The sequence below is a fragment of the Phalacrocorax carbo genome, chromosome 3 (assembly GCF_963921805.1).
Source record: "Phalacrocorax carbo chromosome 3, bPhaCar2.1, whole genome shotgun sequence".
NCBI classification, from domain to species: domain Eukaryota; kingdom Metazoa; phylum Chordata; class Aves; order Suliformes; family Phalacrocoracidae; genus Phalacrocorax; species Phalacrocorax carbo.
In genome coordinates, this window is record NC_087515.1 from 11,886,889 (window position 1) to 11,913,274 (window position 26,386).

Below are 26,386 nucleotides of genomic sequence, written 5' to 3' on the forward strand. Positions count from 1 at the left end.
TTGTGGTCGTGTTTTTTAAGATAATTTTCCTCACCGGAGCAGAGGCTCTGTCCCGACCTCTGTTAACCGTTTTGAGGTGTAGCCCGAGGAGCCTCGGTTAGGGCCGCTTGTGAGGGAGCGGGCAGGTGGCTCCATTCGCAGGTGCCCTGTCAGGGCTAAAAGAGGCGGGATGTTTCAGTTCCCCAAACAGGCCCTTGAAAAACACCAGCCCTTGAAAGTTTTGTGGTACGGGAATCTGATGATCAATGCAGTTTGACGTCTGAGGAGCTCACTGTGATGTTTGTACAAAATAACTTTGCTGAAGCTAATTTTGATATGAAAAGGGTGTTTGTTAGTGGAATGATATTTCAGAGCTCTGCAGAGTACATTTTGCAAAGCAATTGTCTGTTAAGAAAAATACAGCTGCTCAGCTTTCTCTAGGTATCAGCTTTAATCATCCTGTCTTGATTCAAAGCTATCAAGAAATGGAAAATCTACTGCTTCTTTAGTTGTTGAACTGTTACAAATTGCACCAGCAATTTTTGAACAGCTATGCCTGATTTCTCTGGGTTTTTTCATTAGGAATTAAGTTCTGTGTCTGGTAACATGGTTTGTGCTAATAGATTAAAAAAGGTTTTTAGACCGTTTTTATTTTTGGCTTGAGAAAGTAGTTACATTTTTGTAGTCTACTTTTTTTTTTGAGAAACTTTTTTGTTGTTTTACAATAGGTCTATTCCTTTTTCTGTCTTCTTGCTGCAGTGGCAACAATGCATATGAATGAACTAACTGGTGCTCTTAAAAGATCAATGATATGGAGAAATAACAGAGAAATAACATCAAATAACCTTTCATGCAATGGTAAGTTGAGGTGTCAGGGTAGTTGCACCTTTCTAATCCCTGTGATTTGGTGCTTTTCTGCTCTGATTCCAAAACCTTTCGCTAAGAGACCATGTTCTACCTCCCATATTTTAGGAGCCCTCAATCTTCAGGGTGAAACCAAGTCAGGTGGATGAGCTGGTCTAACAGTTGCCCGCTCCAGGAAACGTGAGGTTTCACTTCTTCCACCATTCTTTTCTGGTGTTTGTCAGAACCCTTGCTGAGCCAGGACTCACCAAGTCTCACTAAGCCAGCAGAAAGCCACCTGTGGCTCTCAGCTGGTTTTCGAATGCTTTTTTTTTTTTTTTTAATGCCAGGTTATTAGGATAGTTCACAGACAGGTAGACAGGTCCCAATGAATGCTGGAGCTGGCTTAACCTAGGTGGGTAGGGTGATTCAGTTTGCCGATCCTGAAAATATTGAATAGCCACAATAGCGAACTGATTCTGTAGGCTCTCCCTAAGAACATTATCATCCTATCACAGTTCCATCCAGTGTCTACTTCTGAAGCCATGTTTTAGCTTAACGAGCTGTTGTTCCCTGAACGGGTGCACTGTGTACCAGTGCCATGATATAGTCACATCACTTACAAAGGTGTCATTCTACATTTTTTGAAAAGTAAAAATAACTGAATAGATTGAGTAGTCAAGATTGTTTGAGATTGTCTTCCTACTGTCATTCAACCCATCCTTTAATTTATTAATAACGTACCCATTCACCAGCTTTCCTACTGTTTTGCTCAGGAATGGGATGGTACTTCAGACTGTAGATGGATAATAGAGACTGTGGATCCGTGACCTGTTGTCACGTGGCTTATTTCACTTGCCATTTTTGAATGCAAAGTAGTATTAACACTGCTTGAAGTTTCTGGAGTTTCTTTGGAATTCCAAAATTTGTTACGTTTTTACATCAGGAAACAAGAGGTTGGTTTTGGTTTTTTGGTTTTGTTCTTTTTTTTAAAAGGACAGTTAGGTATACTGAAAAATAAAAATTAGATACTGAACTTTTTCCAGTCATGAGTAGACTGGAAGATACCTCATGATATTTTCATGCTAGAAGTACATCATCCTTCTTACAAAATACAGAAGAAGAATACTTAATGAATGTTGCTGCGTTTTTTTCCGGTGCTGATAAGTTTATTGTTTCTGTCTAATAATGGTTCAAGGTCATGAATAGTTCTTTTATGTTAGATGTTTATATGTTAATAAAATTCTGTATTTTATACAGTAAGAAAACTAATACTGGGTTTGTCATTGACAAGAAAAACACTCCTCGGTCATTTAAGAAAAACAATACACATCACCAGGAGGAACTTTCTGTGCTATAAGTAACTATATGTGGTATAAGCAAAAAAGAAAAAACCCACTACTTTCATACTAATTTAGGAAAAGGCAATGAAACACTGGGGACAGTAGTGATTTCAGTTTGGCATATCCTTTTGGTTAACACACCCCACCTCCCCAAGTTTCTTGCTATAAACTGGGGAAGCGGGCTGGTGCGCTGAAGCAGCTCACAGTCTCTCGCTGTACTTCTGGGGCAGCCCAGGCTGCTGCCTGCAGGTCTGGGGCGCAGGAGTGAGGTGGCCTGTCATACCCACACGTCGGTGCTGCACTGTTTCATCTGTACAACAGGGAGTCTGTGACAAGGCAAAACAAACAAACCAAACCCCAGCAAACAAACCGAAAATAAGCGGAAGCACAGAGGAAGGGGTTTGCCGTAGCATGGAGCTGGGGAGGGCCTCCCCGCTGTGTGCTAGACCAGGTGTACCACAGCCTTTTAAGCTTTGAAATAACCACAGGAGTGGGGAGCTGAGGATGTCTCTCATCAGGGGAGACTCAAATAAAAACTCAAATACTCGGGCAAATAATTGATAACAGTGGCAAGGGCAACTGGGTATCCTTATTTGTAACGAGGGTGGAAAAGAGTTAAGATTTTTTTTCCCCCCAGAATGATATACCTATAATGTACGCTCGATTACATTAGGTTCCTCCCTGCGAGGGGAGAGCCTGTCACTTCAGCTCCAGAAAGGCGGAGCAGACAAAGCGCTGGGGAGCACCCTCTGGGGGCAGCCCGGAGCGGCGGGAGGCTGGGCACCGCAGCTCGCCGCTGCCGCACGTCTCCCAGTGACTTCAGACGAGAGGAGCCCTGTTCCCCCGGACCCTCCTCCTCAGTCCGACCCCCGCCGGCGCCCGCCCCGCGCTCACACCGGCTCTCCGGGTCCCGGTGGGGCGGCAGCAGGCTGGCACGGCGCGGAGGGGCCGTTCCCCGGCAGCCGCCGCCCCGCCGGGGCACGCCGGGAGCTGTAGGCACTCTGCCGCGCCGTCCCCCGCCTCCTATTGTCGCTGTCGCCGCGGCCCCGTCCACAATAGCGGCGGGGGCGGTGCCGCCCCGCGTTCGGGAAGGGCCGCTGCGCACTCCGCCTCCCCGCCGGGGCCGGGAGAAAGGGGCGTCGCCGCCGCCGCCGCCATGGCCGGTTGTTGTCAGTCCCTGGCAGCGGGTTATGGCGACGGCGGTGAATGAATTCTCCGGGCGGCAGAGGGAAAAAGAAGGGCTCAGCCGGCTCCAGCTCCGCGCCCCCGGCCGCCGGGGCCTCACCCCACTCGTCGCCCAGGCCGGCCCCCTCCGTGCCGCCGGCGGGGGCGGCGGCGGCGGCTGCAGCGGCGGCGGCGTCGTCCCCCCACAAGCGGAACCTGTACTATTTCTCGTACCCGCTCTTCGCCGCCTTCGCCCTGCTCCGCTTCGTCGCCTTCCAGCTCGGGCTGCTCTTCGCCTGGCTCTGCGAGCGCCTCTCCCGCGGCGCCCTCATGGCCGCCAAGGGCAGCAGGGCCGGGGCCGGCGAGGCGCCCGAGCCCGGCGGGGCGCCCGAGATGGTGCGGGCCTGTCACAAGCGGGCCTTCGAGTGCATCTCCATGGCGCTGCGCATCGACGAGGACGAGAGAGGTAGGGGAGGGCCGGCGGCCGCCCCCAGCCGCGGAGGGAGGCGAGGCGGGCCGGGCCAGCGGTCGGGAGGGCGGGCCGGGCCTGCCGGCCGTGCGCCCCGGGGTACCGCGGCTGCCGCTTTCACGTGGAAATACCCACCCCAACTCCCCCCGAGGGCGGACACGCGGGTCGCGGGGGGTCGGTGCGGAAGGTCGGTGCGGGGGCAGCGCTGCGCCCCGGTGCCTGCGAGCGAAGCGACGGCGCTTTGCCCCCGCCGCGACCCTCCCCGCACCGCCGCGTCCCGCGGGCCGGGTCACGAAGCTGGGGCTCGGGCCGATTGCCCAGGCAAAGCAAGTCTTTGTGTTTCGCTCTGGTAACTTCAGGTTTTTGGTGCGGAGGTCCGGGGCAGGCGGCTGAAAACGGGGGCGTGTGACTGTGACTAGCTTTGGGTGTAACCAGGCCCCCGGCCGGCACAAGCGCCGGGGGCTGCCGTGAGGGCGCATCCTTTAATGCGCTGCCTGACACCTGATGGGAGGGCTGGAGTGTGCCTTCAGGAAACTTGGCTCTCAGACTGCCCGTTTGGAGTCGTCTGACTTGAAAGAAATATTTATTCGTATTTTGGCAGCTGCTTTTTAAAAATATTTTTCTTAAACTCTTTGACACGCTTACTCTTAAAAAAACTAACGCTATATGACTGGAAGGACTTGAGGGTGTTTAGGGTTCAGTTAAATAAAACATAGGAGTGAGGATTTTTTTTTTTCTCTACAGGATTAAAAAAAGAAGCAATTACTAGTGCATTTGATTTAGCCGTTTAGTCTAAATACAGCAGCACGTCTGTCAGTATCCAAAAGGTAGTCCTTAGGGGTATGTTGTGCTGGGTTTTAAAATTCTCTGGAAATATCAGAATACCTTATTATGTCCTTCCTCTCAGCTGAGCTTTAATGAAACTGCTGTCCTAGAGAAGGAGGTTAAAAATATAGGAACAGGCCTTCAATGGAAGCTACCTGCTGAGAGCACCATAAAAGCAAGGGATGTGTCTTGCTTTGCGTTGACAGTTTGGGAGTGGCAGTGGTAAGTTTTGGGACAAAAAAACCCACCATGTGCAGCAAGGTTAGTTTAGACCAGATGTACATTATAAGAGCATTGTGGGTCATAGGAGCAAAACATGAAAGAAGGTGAGGTAGCTTAAAACTTCAGTGGTTTCCATGATTGGTCTGTGAAGAGTAGCTACGTCTTAAGTTATCAGGTGCCTGTTCCACTATTGTGGCTTATAACTGTTGGTGATTTGAAGGGTTAGCCTTCAAATAACCATTCTAATCATGGGCTTGCTTTACAGATATTTTTAGAGTTGTCATATATGAATTAGCTGCGCAGGTCGTACATTTAGTAAGAAGAATACATCTTTGCTGCTAACACAAGCAGTTGCAAAGCTGTTATAACCCTGCAAATGTAATATTCATTTCACTGAGAAAGACCTTGGCTTTAATACATAGTTTTGTTATTTGCTTATCTGTTTTTACTGGAATACATGCATACCTTGGAATTTGAGATGGAAACAAGTTTTTTATAACTTCCAACAGAAGACAACTTATTAGGTGCAGTATGAGAAGTGGTTGGGATTTCTGGATTGTCTAATATCCTGCTATTTATGTAGAGTTTTTGCTGTTCTGGAAGCTGTGTGCGCTTCAGTAATTATGATAGCACTCTGGTAACTCTTATGCTTCTGAATTATTGGGGAAGTTAATATTTTTGTTTTGGTATATTCAGAATTAAGCTTAACACCTTTTCTTGGGACTGAGAAGGCACATGCAGTGGGTTGACCCCAGCCAGCAGCTAAGCACCCACATCACTGCTTGTTTACTCCTGTCAATGGGACAGGGAAGAGAACAGGAAGAGCAGAAGTGAGAAAACACGTGGTTCAGCATAAAGATGTGTTAGTAAGTGAAGGAAAGAGGTGGGGGAAGGCAAGTCAATTAAAGGCAGTTGTTTACCAATGCCCAGCCAGTTTCTGAGCAATGGCTGCCTTGGAAGGCAGCATCCACCCTGTTCTTCTACCCAAGTTGTTGTTGCTCAGCATGGTATTATAGGCTATGGAATATCCCTTTGGCCAGTTTGGGTCAGTCATCCTGCCAGTGTCCCCTCCCAACTTCCCAAGCACCACCAGCCTACTCACTGTGCATTTAGAGCGGGGAAGAAGAAAACCTTGAGGCCAGACAAGCTGTTCAGCCAAAACACTGGTGTGTTATTAACACTGTTTTGCTCACAAATCCAAAACACAGCGCCAGAGAGGCTGCTAGGAAGAAAATTAACTCCATCCCAGCCAGACCCAGTGAGCAAATCAATTACTTCTAAGGAATGTGACTTTTTTATTGTATTTTTGATGTCTTGATCACTGAGAACTAGTAAACCGTTCTGCGCAGATTCAGAGCACTGCCTTTGCAAACAGCTCGGTTTGTTATATTGCTTTTAAAACTTCTCTGGTTACAAGGTGGAAGTGAGATTTTAGTTATGACCTTGGCATGTTTGCAACTGTCCTTTAGAACAGCAAAGCAATTCAGGCAGTAGCAGAGGTGGCTGGAATAATCTCAAATTTGATTTCTGATAGCCATAATCAGTATCAGATTTATATTGCATTTGAAGCTGTTTCTGTAGGTGATGGGGAGAAGCCTAAAGAAAAACAGGCTACAGGGAAGATCAAAGTCACTCAGCTGTGAGTTAATTTATCTAGCTTTGCTTTAACAGTCAGGCTAGGCTGGCAGACAAAGGGGAGTAGTAAAATGATTCCCAAGTTGTGTGATGTACATGACTGTAGGAAGGTGCTGCTCCTTTGGCTTGATGTTGGTAAGAAGAGCAAAGCGTGGAATTACCTGCACAGAGTAACTTGCCAAATGTTATTAAAAGATTTTGCATCTGGAGGGGAGCAAGAGAAAACCCTTAAGAGGATTCTAGAAATGTACTGAAATATTTTTGCTGGCACTAATATTTGCTAGAAAATAGATGTGGGGCTGCAGTTATCAAAAGATTTGAGTGCAGAAGCAACACAATCACTGGTAACTAGCACTTAGGAATAGGTTTGTGAAATGTTAGGGTAATGATATCTGAAGGTTTCATTCTAGGCATTTTTGTGTTTTTTTCTAGCACTAGCAGCCTGTTAATGTTAATCATGTTTAAATTGTAATGCCTAATGTGCTGTATTTCTGTGTGGGAAGGCAGATAGTGTGACTTAACAAACTTACAAAAGTATGTTTCCATATGCAGGCAAGTAGCTCTTTAATGCAGAATATCTATAGAAGGGGAGCAATCTGAAGTAGATATGAATATCTCTTCAATGGGTTATTTGCTGTCATGGTGTCCGGCAGTATGGGTTATGTTGTGGTTCAGCCCCAGTTGGCAACTAAACACCCCGCAGCCACTCACTCACACCCCCCACCCCTGTGGGATGGGGAGAGAATTGGAAGAGCAAAAGCAAGAAGGCTCGTGGGTTGAGATAAGAACAGTTTAATAATTAAAATAGTAATGATAATAACAATGATTATAATAATAAATATAAAAAGGAAAAGAGGGAAAAGAAAGAAAAAAAACCACAAGAGATACAACTGCTCACCACCCACCAATTGATGCTGCCAGTCCCCAAGCCGCAATTGCTGCCTGCCTTCTCTGGCCAGCTCCTACCAGTTAACACACTGGGCATGACGTTACATGATATGGAATACCCCTTTGGCCAGTTTGGATCAGATGTCTCAGCTGTGCCCTCTCCCCTCCTGGCTTCTTGTGCACCCAGCAGAGCATGGGAGGCTGGAAAAGTCCTCGACTAGTACAAGCACTACCCAGCAACAACTAAAACATTGGTGTGTAATCAATATTATTTTCATACTAAGCCCAAAGCACAGCACTAAACCAGCTACAATGAAGAAAATTAACTCTATCCCAGCTAAACCCATGGCAGGTTAGCATAGGCATGTTCATGATTGTATTTGCTGTAATATCCATTTAGGACATTGTTGATACAGAGGTGTACTCTAACTCTTCATGTGAAAGTCAGCATATGCTTGCAATATAGCAGTTTCATGATTAGATGAACAAAGAAACGCCCCAGTGGCAAGTGAGCTGCTCTGGACAAAAGTTGTTTACTCATGTAGTATCTTAGATTCATTGCTTTTCTTCCAGAGTTTCTGTGCTTCTAGTGCTACTTTGGTATTGGCTACCACTGGGAGATTGAGGCATGTCTCAGTTTGATGTTGATGTTCCAGAAAGAAAAACTGTTAATTTCATCATTTCTGTTGTGAATGAATATGTGTTGGCTACCTTGTTTGTTTGTTTGTTTGTTTGTTTTTCTGGTAGGGGACTGATGTCTTTAAGGCAGATGGAGAAGCATTCCTAGAACAGGCAAAAGTGATTTGAGGCTGGTGTAGTACTTGTTTTCAGTAGAAAAGCTTATTTGAAACTAAGGGGATATGAAGTTGACAGTGTCCCTTTAAGTGTTGCTTTAGAATTTTGTTCAGATATCTCTTCCTTCCTCTTATTTGTTTTACGGAGCATTATATGGAACCATTCCTAAGCGTTAATTCATTACAGAAAATAATGGGTTCACTTCCTTTTTAAGCAGGACAAAAGGAACAAGCTGTTGAATGGTATAAGAAAGGAATTGAAGAACTGGAAAAAGGAATAGCTGTCTTAGTAATTGGTCAAGGTAAGCCAGTTTTGAGTTTTGTGGTAAAGATTTTGGTTTATGGCTTCTTCAAAGTGAGGAATCAATATTACTAAATATGGTAGGTGCTAGGAGCGGTCTGTTGTGTGAATTAATTCATAAGAGTTTTCTTATTCCTGTTTTAGCTGTCAGTGACCACTGGTCCATTTCTCTGTTCTACCTTGATGTTCTGATCTACAACACATGCAAATTTTGCTCCAAATATTTTCAGACTATCCAAAATCATAAGCAGTTCATGAAAATTCTAAAGTAAAACACTTGATTCCTTATATGACAGGAATGCCAAAATATTGAGTTCTGATTTGATTTGCCAAAGTTGGCAGTGTTCTCACTTACACAGAATTTTATATTTCCTTCAGTATAACTAAAAAAGAAAGACCCCAGTTTGGAACCGTCTAGCATTGCGTCTCTGAATAGCTTATGCCAAAATAGCTGAACATTTCCAACAAAGGAAGAAAGCCATCTGTGTATATGGGAGTATTTTAAGCTGTACTATAGAAGCAGGTTATGTACCATAGAGAAATACATGTAGTGAAGGACTTGCTAAGAATTTCTGTAGAATAATAATAACAACAATAACAATAATTTAAAAAACCCCAACCCCCCCAAAAGCCCAAACCTGTAACTGCTTTTGTAGACTGTTGTTTTGTTCCTCAGCTCTGTTTAGAAATGTTTGTGAACAGTATATGTTGATGTCTTACCTACACAGCAATACCAGTGGCATTTGATACAACCCATCCAAATTGCACCGTTTTAAAACAAACAAAAAAAAGCTTGACTTGAACAGACATTTATTTTTTAGGAAGTGGTGATATATTAATGTTTGCGCTTCTGTGTGCTTTGAAGTGTAAAGGGACACAGTCAACTGAATTTAAATCTCTTAATTTTGCCAAAGTGAATTATTTCAAATTGTACTTGCCTCTCAGTCACTTTTCAAGCTCTTAAAAATCTTTGTTATTTGGCTTCTGTTTAGAAAAATGCAGTGACAAAGAACATATGTTAGATCAGCATCAGATGTTAGAGAATATGCAAAGCAATGCTTGGGTTCCCGCTGCTCTATGAACGCTATTGTAAAGCAGATAATGTCAACTAACTTTAAATACTTGATTAAATAGGAAGCTTTAAGGTTTTTTTCATTAGTTTTGCACAGATGTTCCTTAGTGGAGGGGGTAGATAAGGGGTGGGAGGAAGAGGAGGGAAGGCTGGGTGTGAGTATTTTAGCACTTTAAAAAGTTAATTTGCCAAATTGTGTTTTAACATTGATTTTTCTTTGTAAGGTGATCAGTGTGAACGGGCTCGACGTCTGCAATCTAAAATGATGACAAATTTGGCAATGGCCAAGGATCGCTTGCAGCTTTTAGGTACCAGTAACAATTTGTGACTTTGCAAAGTTTGTCATTATTTGCACAACTTCATGTAAGGCATTCTTTTAAAATATTACTTTGATTTTTAAAGTGGAGTCATTATCTGTGTAGGGCCTCTTAAGTTTGATTTTAGTTGAGAGTAAGTAATATTTTTTTCAATGCTATTTGAGGATTTTGAAATTGGTATCTCATGACCCACTTCCCTACGCCTTAAGAAATAGGTGTAAAATTGGGAAGGCTTTATACAGTAACACGCTTGACTCATCAGTTAAGGAAGTCTTGACTAAATCTTGGAGTTAGTTTAGGATTGCTGCGTTAGAACTGTAGGAAAACTTCTAATGCTGATCACGAGTGTGAAGTGTGCCTTCTGTAAGCGTAACTACTTCACGTTCTGTTAATTCTGCTGTCTCTTATGGAACAACTTTCCTGATTATTGGTATGTACTGTGGTAATTATGTAGACCATAAGGTTGTAAAATCCTAATTCCTGTCATTTTCATCTAGTAGTGTTCTATTTTAAGACTGGGGGTAAAATCAGTTTTAGCTTTATGAACATTAAGTGCTGTATATAAGCTGTTAATGGACAGAGTAAAACAGGCAGGATTGGAAATGGCATCTTACTGTGCATGATAAACAGACAGAGATCCTCCCTCCCCATCAAACAACAAACCCACAGCTTTGCATCCCCTAAATGGAGATCTTTGGAAATGCTTTCAGTTCAGGCAGTAAAATCAAAATAAAGGTTATTTTTTTTCATTGCCCTTTAAGGGAGACCTAACAAGTGTACTTGAGTTTGACATGTGCATCCTCAGCTTTAATCTTTCACTGTGGTGTTTTGAGTTCTACTAACTCCCTCTCCTAGGAGCACATAGAGCAGACAGGAAAACTCATGTTCTTTTCTCCTCTTACGCTTTGTGATTCTGTTGTCCTGACTGGATATTGACAGGGAAGTTGTGACAACCACAAGAAAGTGAATCTTTGTTGTTTCCCTTGAGTTCCTGGTGTCCTTGGTTCTTTTGGGAAAAAAAGTGAAGGGAATGTGGGATGAAAAAGGCTTCTGGCTTCTATGCTTCGTTACTGGTGTTTGTCAGTAGAACCTTAGTATATGCAGAAAAAATATTTTCTACTCATTAGGGTTAAAGGCTGGCTTCTAGAGGCAACATAAACTAGGGAACAAAAGAGTGAAAGCGATTACATGCTAACAGTCTTTGATAAAGTATGGCTTGTTGCTGACATCCTAATTGCAAATAACGAGGATTTCTTTAAAAAATGTGCTGATCTTTGAACCTTGAAGTAGCAGTACCTGTGTTTTGTGGGTGGTGCTTCATCCTTGCTTGTGTTATTGTAGTAGCACTTGTGAAGTTGATAAGTTGCTTCCTTGCTGTGCTCTAGTTGAAAACATAAAAAGGGTAAACACTGCAAAAAAACCCTAAAGTTGAAGTCAAGCTCTTATATTCATCTTTACTACCAGAATGTGTGATCACATGCTGTTTATAGTCTTCATTCAGAGTACGGATTGAAAAGTAAACAGAATAGTGTTTATTGCATAAGTTGATGTCAGATATGATGTTATTTTTACTCTGAAATTATCAAAAGTTTAGTACTTTGTTCTACTTAGCTCCTTGTTCAATTTGCACTAAGGATCTGACTCAAACAATATACCTGAGAGCAAAATTTGGATAAAAAGGAGCAAGTGAAGTCACCTGCCCCTTAGGAAGGAAAAAAATGTGGTTTAAGCAGATACTCCAATAGATTTAAATCCCTGCAAGCTTGATCATTATGGATCTATTTGAGTAATATTTGTACCATCTAACCAACTTTCAAGTATTGACAGCATCTGTTTTTATTACTTTATATGTCATTTTACATTGATTTTTTTGAAATTCAAGGTCCTCTAGCGTGGAATTGCATGTACAATTCTAAACATAGCTTGTTATTTATAGTAAGATATTTGGAAATGTTCAAGTGGTGCAGAGATGCTTTTGTAGTTGAACTAAACCTGAGGCTCTTGAAGCTCTAAAGGTTTAATAAAGTGATTTTTTCCTATGAATTCAACTCTTAAGATCAAAGAATGTTTACCTCTAGCCCTGTGGAATTTCTCTATTTATTAAGGGAGAACAGGCAAGTCCTTTATTGCAGTAGTTGGCAGGCTAAAACAGACTTAAAGTAGACAACAATATCAGATATTTCATCCTGTTTGCTAGACAGAGATGTGATTGCGGATTGCCTGACTGAAATGCCATCCAGTCAAGCAAGTTAAATTGGTAATACACAGAAAGTGAAAGTAAAATCATATGGATAACTGTCCCTTAAAAGTGGTCAGTTCTTTGATTTTTTCTTTTTATTTTTTAATGTGTTGGATTGTCAATGTAAACTTAGGTTAAATGAAGCCACTGATGGGTGTGTTGGACACCACTGATGGAAGTGTGATGTCTGATCACACCCATGTCTTACCACCACGTGTCATCACACCACTGATGCCTTTTAATGCTCAACCAAGAGGATGTAGCTAGTTACCTTGGATGTTGGCTTCACTATTTTGAGCCCTGTTTTAATCTTGAGTCTAAATTACTGTACCATATTCTGCTTAAGGCTGTACTATGACACAGCCTGAAAGCTGAAGTTACTCCAGGTATGTTTCGGAGCACATCAAGGTGACTCAGTCGCTTTGGCAGCCCAGTGAGTTGTGCTAGCTGTCAGGGGACTTCCAAGTTGTACCATTTGAATTGGTGGCAGCCTGTTTTATGGCATGGTTTAGGGTGTGTTAGCTGTGCAGTTGTTTAGATCAGTGGATAAATCTTGCTCTGATGGTCTTCATGGACCTGATCTCTCCTGGATGACTGATCACCCATGTTAGAATCATTATATTTGGTATAATTAAAATCACAGGAGGATATTTGTTTTCTGCAATTGATACATAAAACTCAGCAGTTTGCTGTTCCTAAAGATAGATGACCATAACATCCAGTGCAGCACTATTCAATTCTAACGCTGTCCATGTGTTGTACCAACCTCTGTTCTTCCAATTCAGAGAGACTCTGCAGGGGGTCAGATTTCTGTCAGCACTCGTGCCTTTCAGTGTACTATATGTAGCTTCAGTATTTTGGTTGAAGGATGCACGTGGCACAATTAAAATAACTTTCAACAGTATCCTCCTTTGGTAATAATTCTGTCTGTGTGTGGATGCGGGCTTCAATGGGCACCTTTTGGGATTCTTCCACTTTCTTGGAGGTGCTGGTGTTTTTGCTTCAGGCTTGTGTTACAGGGTTTTGTTTTTTGTTTTAGTTAGAAATCAGTTACCTTGAACTCAAGGTCTAGTGTTGCCTAAATAAGACAATAGCTGCAATGGTGTTTATTTGGTAGGTTTATGTCAATGCTCTATCATCAAGGAGAAGTAATGAATGAGATTCTGCAATTTTTTTTTTCCTCCAATATCTGGAGGCATAGGGAGAAAGCATTTAAATGGAAGGTGATAGGGTGTCCTGTTAATTCCCTGGAATAATATTTAATAGCTCAATTTATTTTCATTATTCCAGAGGACTCTACAGCTACACTGTCTCTCAAAAAAGTTACATATTTGCTTTATGTAATTTTATGTGTGATATTAAAATTACATGTTAATACATAATGTGATGGGAAGACAGTGGATGAATTGAAACTGGACCACAGTTGGATTATGTTTTTATGTTGCAATTTTGGAGTTCCTGAATATGTGGAGCTTGCTGCGCCATTGCTAATTGTGATAAAACCCCGGTCTCAAACTGTAGTGTTGGAGCAAATAGCATTTCCTGAATTCCTGCCCAAGCCAATTGATTTTATTGTGGTCACTTGCTAGAAAGTTGTGGGTTTTGTTTGTTTGTTTTTTTGTAAAGTTTGGAAATGTTCTCCAAAACTTAACTGAATATCTAGTATCTTACCAAATATATTAATACTAATTTTGTTTCCTAAGCTTCTCTATGTACTTTCCATTCAGATTGCATGCACTGGGCAGGGAGAGTAAACTGTTCTGCTGTCGCCTTCAGTAATGCTGCGCCCACTAAAATAGTACACTGTGTTTGCGGTCGGACATACTAAAAGGACTTTTCTTAGGCTTCTTTAGAGGGAGGTTCTTAGGGTAACTTCTTGCACGTTACAAAGCTTGTGGTTGGTTGTAGGCTGTCCTGTGACTAACACTTTTTTGTTTTACTGTACCTGACTCTTCAATGCTTTCAACTTAAAATATAGTAAACCCTGGGTGCACATATTAATCTTGAACTTTAGCTTTTTGTGTTTGTCTGTGGCAACTAAGTTGTCACTCTAAACCACATCTTTTTCAGTCTGGAAATTGTTATTAAACCATCATTTAAACTATTGGATCTAAAGATACTTTTCAGGGAACTAAGCAGTGAGTTATCAGGCGCAGCCAGAAGAAGAAAGGAATGAAGCCAAAAGACAGGAGAAAAATCTGTAATAGACAAAGAAGCAGAAGCAAGGAAGTATTTGTACTTGTTGGTTGTATGATCTGCAAGCTCTGAATGGCAGTTCTTCCTCCAGTCAGGGCATTTATGATCTTGGCTGTGTGTACATTTTCAGTAGAATTCGGCTTCTTTTGCAGTATGTGCTTTTCATGTTGCCAGAGGACATTGCTCGCTTTACTTGGCCATCTGTTTTCCTGCAGCTTCTTGGTACTGTTATCTCTTGGGGGAGAGGAGAAAAAAAGGGGGGGGCGGGGAGTGGGGTGTGACAATGTATGCCTTGCATCCTTACAAACAAATATACAATTATACAAAAAAAGGGGCGTGTGCGTGAAATAAAGGTGGGAGAGGCTGTAAGGTGCCCCAGAAGTAAGGCCTAGAGGTTTTTAACTGCAGTGGGAAAAGCAGGAGTGGTAGGTGAGCTGCAGGGAACAAAAAGTCCTGGGACTTCTTGTTTTGTGTCATTCACAACCTTACACATCTCTTTGACTTATGCTTTGCCTAGTTTATCATGATTTCTTAGAGTAATTTCTTTCTCCTTAATCTTTAACCTTATAAATCTTGTATTCAGATGTTTCTGAAGTGAATCCTTTTAAAGAACACAGCTTGCATGACAATTTTATTGACTTAATTTCAAGGCAATTGTATTTCTAAGCAGAGATCTTGAAAGACATCGTAATATATATGTGGTGTTCTGCTAGAACAGTTGAGGTTTCTGTAAAATGTTGACCGGCTACTTAAGTGTAACATTTAATATGCAGGAAAGTGATGACTCCTTGCAGTTGGTCAAAAGTTACACTTTAGGGAGAACTTTCAGAAATGGATTATCAACAAATATTTAATAAATGAAGTTGAACTAATCCTGACCATTGCTTATGGGAAGTAACTACAATCACCAGACTGGAAAGATCAATGTAATTAACTCAGCCGTAGATGGTTAGTTTTAAATCTGTTTGCAGTCATGTTCATGCTGACAAAATTTTCTTACAAATTTGCTAAATGTGTAGAATAGGTAGAAATACTCCTCCGATCTTTAACCCTGTATCAAGTATAACAAAGCCAAACTTGACATTGTGTGTTCAACATACATAAATTTTCTTGGTTCATTTTTATTTTTGTTTGTTTATTTTGTCCTTTTTCCTCCCTCCCCCTCTGTCTACTATGTAGAGAAGCTGCAGGCAGTTTTGCAAATTTCCAAGCCGCAAATGGAGGTCTATAATGACAGTACTAACCTGGCATGCCGCAATGGACATCTCCAGTCAGGTGGGTTTGGTTTTACCGGCGCCTATTGAGGGGATGCCTCTCAGTTTCTGGTGTATTGCAGGGAAAATTATGCGATGCTATGTTCTGGCCCCACCAACTTTTAGAAAAATTGTTTTATATTTCTGTTTTTAAGGCTTTATATAAAATACATTACATCCTTTCTATGACTTTGACAACACTCTTCTATTTTGTAGTATTCAGTTTTCTCTTACAGTGACTGTCTTAAAATCCAAAACTATTTACAACATTTTAGAAAATATTTCTCATGTTATTTTTTTAAAGGAATTTAATTAAGCCTGTTTTAGAAAACGTCAAAGTCGATGTAGGATATGTAGGTCATATATTTTGCCTATATAGTAGTTCTTCATTTATGATATTGTAAGAGTGAATGTGCATTTGCATTATGCTGCTTTAAATTTCAGGGTTTTTTACTCTGAGAAGACAATACATGATTAAAACAAGGGGGGGAACCAGGTTTGTTTTGTTGTGTGTCTAAGACGTTGTTTTTATCCTTTCCCAGAAGACTGCATCAGGGATACTAAAATAACAGAAGTACACTTTTACACTTTTTTGTCCATACACAAGCAGTAAAGTTACTGGGAGGATTGTGAATTGTCTTCAGGGAATGTTTTAAGCCAACAGTAAGCTGTTGTCAAAACTGTGGTCTCAACTGATAATTTGTACAGTAGACTATAATGAGGTTAAATAAAATAGCTAACAAGCATTGGAATTCATAAAGCTTGTCTACTGAGTCCAGAGCAGTGTTCAGTTTTTAAAGTAACTAAACTTGAAACTTAGTATAAACCTCAGTCTTTTTTTCTTTTTTCCTTTAGCTCCATTTCTAGTCCTGAAGACATCTTACTGTTTGGTTTTATTCTCGCAATGTATGAGAAGTTAACGTAGTGGACCTATGTCATATTAGGCACCTTTAGATTACTATATAAGTGGTATTTTTGTTAACGGTACATGTCAAAAAAAAAAAAGTAGTTAAAATGGCTCTTCAGTATAAGTCCTTATGTAGACTGAGCTTGAGAACTCTTTACCGTAAAGGATCCAGTATGACACTCTGTCTTTTTACCTGATTGGCTAGAAATTGAATGAACAGATACATACATGTACGCACAGAAGTTGATAACATGCTCCATCTGATTTGATATGAACAGCTTTTTCTTTAAACTCTTTCCTTTATATGTTTTTGCACCATTTCCTCGACGTGTGTCAGAATTGGATGCTGCAGGAGAAGGCTGGACTGAACTTTTGCTCTTAAAACTGTTAATTCATCTACTTACATCTGTTAGTAACAAAGTGTAGAATATCCATTGGCATCTACTGGAAATTAAGAAATATTTTGCCCATTCTGTGGCAGGTGTTCTTATTTACAGAAATTGATAATAGTCAATTTACCCACTTGAAGTCATATTCCTGGTGACTTACAGAAGATGCATGACAACCGCTTCTGCAGAACTGTGGAGGAAAGGGTAGTGAAACAACTGCAAAGGCCATGGTCTCCTGGGGATCCTTTTTTCTGAGAAAGTGTCTTCCAACTTTCTGAAGAGCAGTGTGGGCTAACCAAGAAACTTTTGTTCACCAGGCTCGGTGGGGTTTGAGAGGAGACAGAAGGACTAACGAGCAGGTCATAAAAAAGAGTTGGGTAACAGGCATCTACTCATTACTTTGAACAAGACTTAAAGAGGCTTGTTCTGTTTACATTCGCATTTGCATTGCCAAAGGTAAACTTTAGATTCATAACTTGTGGATGTTAGAGCTCTGTTTAGCCAAAGTACTAAACTTCTGCAGCTGTGGGGTCCCTGATGGCACCAGGGAAGCCAGCCTATTAATTGATGTCTGAATCTCTTAATTGGCTAGAGGTTCCACTCGCGGGCTCACTCACACTCCCTCTGTCTGTTTTTTGGGGGTGTGGGGGAGGGAGTCATGTTTGTAAGAACATGCTGGTGCTATGCTTTTTTCTTAAAAGTACTTTCTTTATACATGTTGTAATAAAGGGTGTTTTTCACATGGACAGCTGCAATCATTTAAAAAACGCAGTAGGTGACAAATTCTTAGAAAACTGTACAAAATCACTTTGTAGGCTACTTGAGATAAGAGGGCTGCCGTTACTGAGAAAGTACTGAGCCGCAGGGCTCTGGCATCAGCTTCATTTTTTTTATCTACATAAACTATTACCTGCACTGTTCCCTAATCAGGCTGGGTTTAAAAGTCCAGGATTTTATGAAGTGTGAAACATGGTTGTTCATAGTTTTAACATCAAGAAAGTGCCTTCTTGCCTGTTCTTTTGTCAAAAAGTGCTTTGCATTCTTTCATTTGTCTTTTAAAGGCCAAAGCCTTTAAAGATGTTTTTGCTTCTTAATTCTGTCTGATACTCTATTCTCATAGCTATACTGCACATTTTTATATTTCCAAAATGTTACTGAGTTGAGATTCTTCCTTATTTCAAGATAATATGTGTCAGCCTTTCAGACCAATTTACTTCATTCTAGCACAAATTACTACCTGTCCCAGTTGTCATTCCCTCATCATCATGAGGGAATTCGTCCTCATTCATGTTCGTTTATTCGTCCCCTCATTCATAGTTTCCTACCTTATCCAAATAGCCAGAGATTTTCCTTGAGAATTTATCTGATAAATTTATAATGAGGTTTTATAAGACCTTATTACAGCAGTATCACCTGCTGTTCTGTTGCAGAAGGCTACACAGTAACTTGCGTTAAGAGTAATAACAAGTAGGTACATCTTAAGTTAGATGTAAAACTTTAGCTTTTTTTTTTTTTTCCTCAGACATCCGTGTTTTCCCTTGCATTGTGGGTGTTTTTTTGTCTCTAAACTAGCTTGGAAAGGAAATTATGCCAGTCTTGCCAAAGGTAGTGTTTGAGTTTTATGAACGTATTTAGCAGGCATACAATACTGATAGTATTACAGTTTGCATTTAACATGTAAATCTCAGCATGATACACTATCAGAGAAAGCATTAAATTTCTCTTTCTTACCACAACACTAGCACTGTGCAAGTAGCTAGCATTTTATCAGTTTTCACTTGGAAGGATTTGCTGACATGTTTAATAATAGGCATATATTGGCAATGTTTTTCGAGTTGCAAAAATTCTATGCTTAATACTGTAAGATTTTCTAAGGAGTTTCCCAAGTAGAAGAACAATTAGCGATGAGATTGTTTTTAACACCGTAATTTGGCAACAGATGATCTTTGGCTGACGTGGCTATATTGATGCAGAAAGGAGAACAGCTGTGCCTCTGGTCTGTGTAGCTGTGCTGCCATTGGCAATGTGGAACAGGTCCCTGTTAGTTGCTGAAGTTTCCTTTTAGGTACTTTGTATTACTTGAATGTACTTATTTGAAAAATTTGAATGTAATCTTTGAAGGAATTACTATTTTTGGGGCCATTGTGAATGTTGTTCCTGAATAACTGTCAGTCTTGCAATTGCTGCATGTATTTTGCTATGCAATATTTGCAGAAAATTTATAGCTAAGCATTTTAAAGTTGTTGTTTGGTTTTTTTAATAAAACTACATATGTAAAGTTACAGAAAATTCTAGACTGGTGAATTTTTTTTTCCAACTTGACATTCACAGGCCCCCACATACAATAACTTCTCTTAGTGACTTTATGTCAGTTATCAATAGACATACATAAGGAATTTCCAAGGAATATTCCCTGATGGTTTTAAGGTTTCACAACTAAAGGCTGGAAGCTGTTTTGGAATACTGGAAATATTGCTACTAAATTTAAACTTTTTTTTGATGTTTAAGAAGTTATAAAACAGCATAAACTTGTTTATTAAGATGTGCCTTAATCTGTTTTAGATGCACAAAAGAAAATATAATTGGTTTCCTTTTTAGAAATACAAAGCATGCTATTATCTCTATTAAATAAGCTAGAGCTGCATGTTTCCCAGATTGTTTCTGTGTTTCCAGGTGTGTAATGTAATCAAGCCTCTCTTAAAGTTGTTCAAGCATATCCTTACTTCACTTTACCTTTAAAAACAGTTAAATATAATAAATGCATGTTACCATTTTTTTTCTGTAAGGGAGCCTGAAATTGGGCACCTGTGTGTGCAGCTTATCACAATTTAACCAACAGAAAACTTCAGACAAAATTTTGCTCCTTGCTTGGCTGTGTGGATATTTAGATGATAGATTATCTGGTCCTGAAAGCATCCCTGCAATTTTAGTTATTTCTGTATGATCTGGTGGCATTATCTTGGAGCTTTGAAGGAAATTATTCTGTTTGGTCAAGAATTGGAGAGTAAAATCACAATGATCAAGCTCCTAGTACTATCCTGTAAGTATAGATGATGTAGACAATTTAATTGTTCAGTGTTTCAAATATACTTGAAAAAAAAAATCATGGTTTGTCTTTGTGATTAGAACATATTTTAGATATTTTAGATCTTCCTTTACTGTTTTACATGGAATAGTGAAACATTTGGCAAAAGCTGCCAGAGATACTACAAAGGTGTTAAGGCCACCTGCAGCATATTTTCCATCTTTTAGCAGTTGACAAATACAAACAGATAAGAAATGTGTTTTAGGGGCTTTGCACTTGTTACAGCAAAATGTATATTGTACATAATGAAATGATAATGGCTGTCAGTCTGACAAGAGATGTGCATGTGCTCTTCATCCAATGAAACACTTCACCCTTTAGAAATAGGTAAACTTTAGATAAACTGATTCTGAAAAGTTTGGAATTTTTATTTGCTTCTTCAGTGAAGATTTGTATGTAAAATGAAGTTTCCCTCTGGAGTTGATACTGAACAACTATGTTCAGGAGTAGTTCATCAGTGCTTCTTTCTGTGCTCCACATTAGGACTGACCACAGAACATATGTAAACTAGTGGTCTTGATGCCTGGAGGTAGAGCTAGACTAAATCATAATTTGTATTTAAATCTTCTTTCCCTTCTCCCCACCCCCATATTTCCAGCTTTCTGAAATGCTCCGTACCTATGCAATTTTATTATACTTAAAATTGCAATGTGTGTCTGTTGTACTCAATAGATGGGAGTGGTTGTGGGAAGGTGTGATAACTGAGCAACACCTTAGGGTAAAGGAGATGGAGGAAAAACTACTTCAGCTTTTTGAAGCCTTCTCGTATTGACTTTAAGCCAGCTGTGCAAATGAGTCTGAAGGGGGGGGGAGGGAGGGAGACAGACAAACAAGCAAACCAAACCAAAACCCCCAACACTAAACTGAGTGGCACCTTTTGATTAAATTGGACCAGTCAAAGTGTTGAGTAGCTAGGTTTTTTAGTAGATTTGTATGCTGGTTTTTGAACTTGAAAGTTACTAAGTGTATTTAATTTTGAAGAATTTTTGACTTGGAAATTCCTGTGCAAGACTAAGTAAACTTAACCAGCTCTGGATCTGTGTGTGATTTAGTCAGTAGCCAGTTTTGTTTTGGTGGGGTTTTTTTTGTTGGTTTGTTGTTCTGTTCTAGGTATTTTTGTTGTTTGTGGGTTTTTTCTTTTTTTTCCCTATAAATATCTTACAGTTAAATGTAGTTAATTATATTCTTCGAGTTCCTTTGCTTTTTTCACATTGATACATCTGCATTTTTTACTATGACCCTTTCAGGCTTTCTGTAGCCCTTAAAAGGGGTAGATCTGTGACTGAAGAAGGGCCTTAGAAGCTTGTTAGCCAAATAGTTCAACACATGGGTAACTGCAGGCTGTGTAAAGATTTGCTCCTGGAAGTATGCAAGACACTTGTGTCTAAAGAGGCTGAGAACATGGCAGTAGTTAATTGATCCTTCCATGATGCTGTTTTGCTGAAGTATTCTTATTTGCATTTTTTAAACACAACACTCAAAATAATGAGCCTTTCTACTTAAAGTATTTTTCACTGGACTGCAAAATTATAAATCAAAAATTCTTTGTGGAGTCATTGAATTCCTTAAAAAATCAGAGTTCTTTGGCCCCTTGCTTAAGTCTAACAAGCCAAACTGAGTTGCAGATTTCTAGAATCTTAGCCAAGAAACTTGTAGCTGAAATCCATCCAATCCTTCCTTACATCTGATGCCATATTTCTCTTAGCTAATCAAAAGGCTCCTTAATCCTTTTGAAAGGATATAAAATAAGGCAGTATTTACAGTTTCCATCACAGACAACAATACTGTACTAGACAGCTTGTGGTACTGTATTGCCACCACAGAAAAACCCTGATCTGATGCTGTGTTCTAATCATTAACCAGCCTGACCAACCTGTGTGCTCGCTGTAGCACATTGTTACCTCTTAGTCTCTGTTTTGATGCTTTACACTTACTATTTCTGTGCCAGGGAACCTTATTTTATCATGTATCCCATATGGAGAATGTAGAAATCAAGTGCTATTTCACTTACTCTGGACCAAAATGGCCTTTTGTAGTTGAATTACCTGTGGCCGATATGTTAAGATTTATCTGTCACCTAATTTGAGAGCTTCCTGCTCTATCATGGAGGTGAATTAGAGTAAGCATGAATGGCATGTGTGGTGGTGTTTGAATTCAGTGGTATAATATAATATTTTAAGACTTAATTTTAAATGTAGGAAGGTAAGCTGCTTCAGAGCTGTCCATTCAGAATTTACTTGCACCTTGAGATCCCTGAAGTAAAATAAAGTTGTAAGAAAAAGCTCCTGGTAGTTGCTTGCAGGTATAACTATTTTAATTTTCCTAAATTAAAGTGCCTTGGCGAAGTTTCTGTGTGGGAAGTTGTAGATAGTGTTAGCTAGCATCCAAAGTAACTAGTCTGCTAACATCACTTAAGGAGTGAATGCTCTGAATCTAATGGCTTGGAATTTGGGGATCATAATAATGATTATTTTTAGGAGTTCTTGGGAATGGAAGAATTTTCTGGATGGTGTTGTGTTTTGTCCTGTCTTAAGGTGGTGTTCTTCCCTTGTTAAAGGACGTAGCCATCTCTAGCTTTTCTAAGATGGCTAACTAGTGTTGGTTTTGAGAGCTCCTAAAAATTCAAAACTTAACTTTAGGAGGAAGCTACAGTTAATATCCCCTTAAAAGTACTAAACTTCTTTAAAAGCTTGTATTATTCTGCTATAATACTGTATTATATGTGTCAACAATACTATCTTCAAGTTAGAGTTGATGGTAAAAGTACAACTGCTGAAAATGTTCTCATGACATTGGTTTTCTTTCTAGAAAGTGGAGCGGTTCCAAAAAAGAAGGATCCCTTAACACACACGAGTAATTCCCTTCCTCGTTCAAAAACTGTTGCAAAAACTGGATCCACAGGCCTTTCAGGTCACCATAGAACACCTAGCTACAGTGGGATATCAACTTCTGTGTCTAGACCAGCACCAAATCCTGCAGCTAAGGTATGGTAAGGATGAATATAGCAGTAAACACTTGGAAAGTCAATGTAAATTCCAGAACAAACTTTGGATTTACTGCCTTTATTGCAGTATTGTAGTAGCAGAAAACTTTTGGAGGAAAAACCCTAAACTCCTACATTTTTGGCCAAGCCTCTTGGTCTAGGCTGCAGAGTGGATTTTAGAAATCAGGAGGCTTTGGGTGGCTGCATGGGCAAATAGATTTTAATTGTGATCACAGTGATAAATAATAATACCTGTTTTGAAAATTGCATGGGAAACTGTGGGAAGCTTATCTCGGAGAAGAATAAATGTTATTCCCAATATGTAAAAAACCCTCCTACTCCAGAACTACAAATTTTCCTCCCACATATTCCTTCTGCTCCAAAGCAAGCATGCACAGGTTGTAGTGCAACCACATTGAAAAGCCAATTATGGTTAGATTGTGACTGAAATACAAAAGTAAGTCCTGTACTAATATGACACAAAAATGCTGCATTTCTTTTGACCCATCTCTTTCCCTTCCATCCTTATCTCCCCCCCGCTACTCCCACAGTAAAGTAGAATAACAAGCACGATGAGCAGAACATAAACATAGTTAAGTATTGTTGCTGCTGTAATGTGAAGGCTTTTAAGTGGCCTGTCAGCTAAGTATGACAGCAGTAGAAATTCTTGCTTATAGGTGTTGAGAATCAGAAAGAGTTGTGATGCTCTAATTCTAGAGTATGCTGGGGGAAAATACCATAGTTAAATATAATGAATTACCTTAAAAAAAAAAATCAACAAAAAAAAATCACCAAAACAAAATCAAACAAAAAAACCCCCTCTCTACTGGAGCCTAAGATGTTCTACCTGTGGCTGAATATGATAGTATGATTTGTAGCAAAATACAGCATTAGAGTACCTGGTATGTGCTATTATATTAGGTTTTACTGGAGCATATGAAATGCAATAGTAATTTTGTTAACAGTATGGTTTGAAAGTATCAAGTTGTTTTTTGTCGGTTTTTTTTCTTCCTCCCACCCAGGCTGCTCCTAAAAATAGTAGAACAAATAAGCCTTCTACTCCTACCACTGCTCCTCGAAAAAAGAAAGACTTGAAGATATTTAGAAATGTGGACAGTAATCTTGCTAATCTTATACTGAATGAAATTGTTGATAGGTAAGTCTGAAGAAAAGTAGGCTTTTCAATGCGTAATACCAGTTTTTTGTTCAGTACAGTCCTGGTCCACTTGGACTGAAAATCAGTGTTTTTTGTTTGCTGTGGGTTTTTTTGGTTGTTTTGGGTGGGGTTTCTTTTGTTTGTTGTTGTTGTTACTTTGGCAAAAGGATGAAAATTAAAATCAGAAATGCTTATCTTTTTAAATGCTTAGCAATGTAAGTTGTAGATTTCCTCAAAAGGGTCCTGTATAAATAGTCAAATGAATTAAACTGGTCAGCTGCAGCTGAAAAATAGAGTATCTCATTGTTAGACTAATTAGTATTCCATTTCTTTGTTAGTGGGCCAGCCGTCAAATTTGATGATATTGCAGGGCAGGAACTGGCTAAACAAGCTTTGCAAGAAATTGTTATCCTTCCTTCTCTTAGACCTGAGGTAAGCAACTGGGGTTTGTTATCACTCTGCCACAGAATCAAAGAAATGTATTGTGCTTCACACATGAAGTGGTGATTCTTGAATCCTGTCTTTGCTGGTTATGATTGCTATCAATAGCTGTGTGGTGAGAGCCATCACTGAAAAAGAGGATGAATAATTTATGTGTTAAAATGCTGCCATGAAATTTCTCGTCTTCTGGTTAGTTGATGTTGGAGGAAGTGACTGAGGCAATAGCTTAAAAAACACCAAAACAAAACAAAACAAACCCCTAAAAAAACAACCAAAAAAAAAAAATGTTGAAAATTTGTGAAGCTGACTGTTCCAGATGGCTATAGCTGTGTGTCCAACCCTTCGTGGACATGTGAAGGACAAAGCCTATAACTGGAAGAGTGACGCAGATGAGATTTCTATAGGTAAATTAAGTCATGACACTATCCGATTTGAAAAATATTGAATTGATATTGTGGTCCCGTTCTCTGTGTGGATGTTGGTTAGACATTTTGAATAGTCTGTTCACAGCGGGAGAGGATCCAAAGAGGTGTAGTAGTGAACAAGCAAATAGACTGAGGGGTATAACATTTGAGGGCAGGTTTCCTCTTTACTTGGCTGAGTGAAAATCAGTCATCTAGGCTTTTATTTTATTGGTCATAGGTGGTAACTCAACTACTGTGACTGCCTAGATTCAAGTCAGGACTAGGTACTACTGGAATTTTCTGAGCCACTTTTTTAAAAAATTAAATTGGTCATTTTTCTAAAACTGGGCTTGCTAAAAGTTGCTGGACCTTTGCAGAAATAGCATGCAATGGTTTACTGCAATGCTTGATTATTCAAGCAAAAATTGCTGTTTGTTCCTTGTCTGTTTGCTTGTTGGTCTCTTTTGTCACATTGATAGATGACTGGAGTTGCTCTGTGGTTTTCCTCTTTCTTTTAATGCAGTTTTTGTTTTTGAAGCATTGTGGGGAAGAAACCCTAAACCTGGCATAGCATCATAGGAATACTAGCCCTGAGGAGAACAAAGCTTTGGCATCAAATATGCATACTCTGGTATTCTTATGCAGAAGGAAATGTCATTGTACCGTCTGTTATTACATTGCTTAGCATGTCAGGTTTGTTTTTCAGTAACACTAATATAATGAGCTGGGTGGGAAGGACTTTGAGATGTGAGACTTGGAATAGTTATGACTCTTCAATAACAGTTGATATTGTCAATAAGTTCATCATATTACCGTAGCTAGCAATGGGCCTGACCTTGGTGTAGGTTGAGTTATAGCAAGGACAAAGAATCCTGCAATTTTTTTAAATGTTCCTTGGAAGAAAAGAGATTGGGTTTATTCCTTGTAAATGAACATGGTAGATGTGGCAGCTATTGGGGAATATTGAGTACATTAAATACTAATTCAGTTTTAACTTTAATGAGTTTTGAACTCAAATTCGTATTTAACAAGCCAATTAATGGTATTTTTGTGGGAGAGCGAGAGTTGAGGTGAATAAACAGAAAACACAGGCTGCAACCATTTCAGCAATAAGATGATGATAAAATGGTAGCAATTAGTTCAGACCATGTTTAGTATGCTTTCTGTGTTAACAAAAACCTCAAAACCTTAGTGCATCTCAGTGATAAATGGCAGTTGCAGCTGAACTGTGTAGGTGATAATCAAGGTGTGGGAGAGTTGTAGATTTGGTCTGAACTATCTGAAAATAGTGAAACTCCCAAAGAATGATTCCAAAGAAAAGAAGTCGTGCAGGAGATGCACATGTTCGTGTGCAGCATGGAAAGCAGAAACACTTGAGGAATGTAGTTATCCAGGTTAAAATGCTGCAATACGTTTGTAACGTAGGTGGTAAGTGTTAGTGAATAGAATCATGCTGGATAACAAATAACAATCAAGCACAA

The 26,386-nt window shown here is 39.9% G+C and overlaps 1 protein-coding gene and 1 long non-coding RNA gene across 6 annotated transcripts in view; one reads left to right on the forward strand and one right to left on the reverse strand.

The window, feature by feature from the left end:
• Positions 1-1,965: 1,965 nt before the first annotated feature.
• Positions 1,966-3,702, reverse strand: LOC135312446 (uncharacterized). The gene is made up of 2 exons (XR_010371973.1): positions 3,564-3,702; positions 1,966-2,475 (listed from the first exon to the last, which is right to left on the reverse strand). It is a non-coding gene; the product is annotated as an uncharacterized LOC135312446 (long non-coding RNA).
• The window catches only part of SPAST (spastin), a 41,639-nt gene continuing 18,325 nt past the window's right edge, over positions 3,073-26,386 (forward strand). Inside the window, exons 1-7 of one of the 5 annotated variants that reach the window (XM_064445837.1) lie at positions 3,073-3,795; positions 8,378-8,464; positions 9,760-9,843; positions 15,467-15,562; positions 22,730-22,905; positions 23,927-24,060; positions 24,399-24,492. In XM_064445837.1, coding sequence (XP_064301907.1) covers positions 3,372-3,795; positions 8,378-8,464; positions 9,760-9,843; positions 15,467-15,562; positions 22,730-22,905; positions 23,927-24,060; positions 24,399-24,492 — 1,095 coding nt within the window. In that variant the 5' untranslated portion in view covers positions 3,073-3,371. The remainder of the gene's footprint in view (positions 3,796-8,377; positions 8,465-9,759; positions 9,844-15,466; positions 15,563-22,729; positions 22,906-23,926; positions 24,061-24,398; positions 24,493-26,386) is intronic. The other 4 variants (XM_064445833.1, XM_064445834.1, XM_064445835.1 and 1 more) reach the window with 4 other exon arrangements.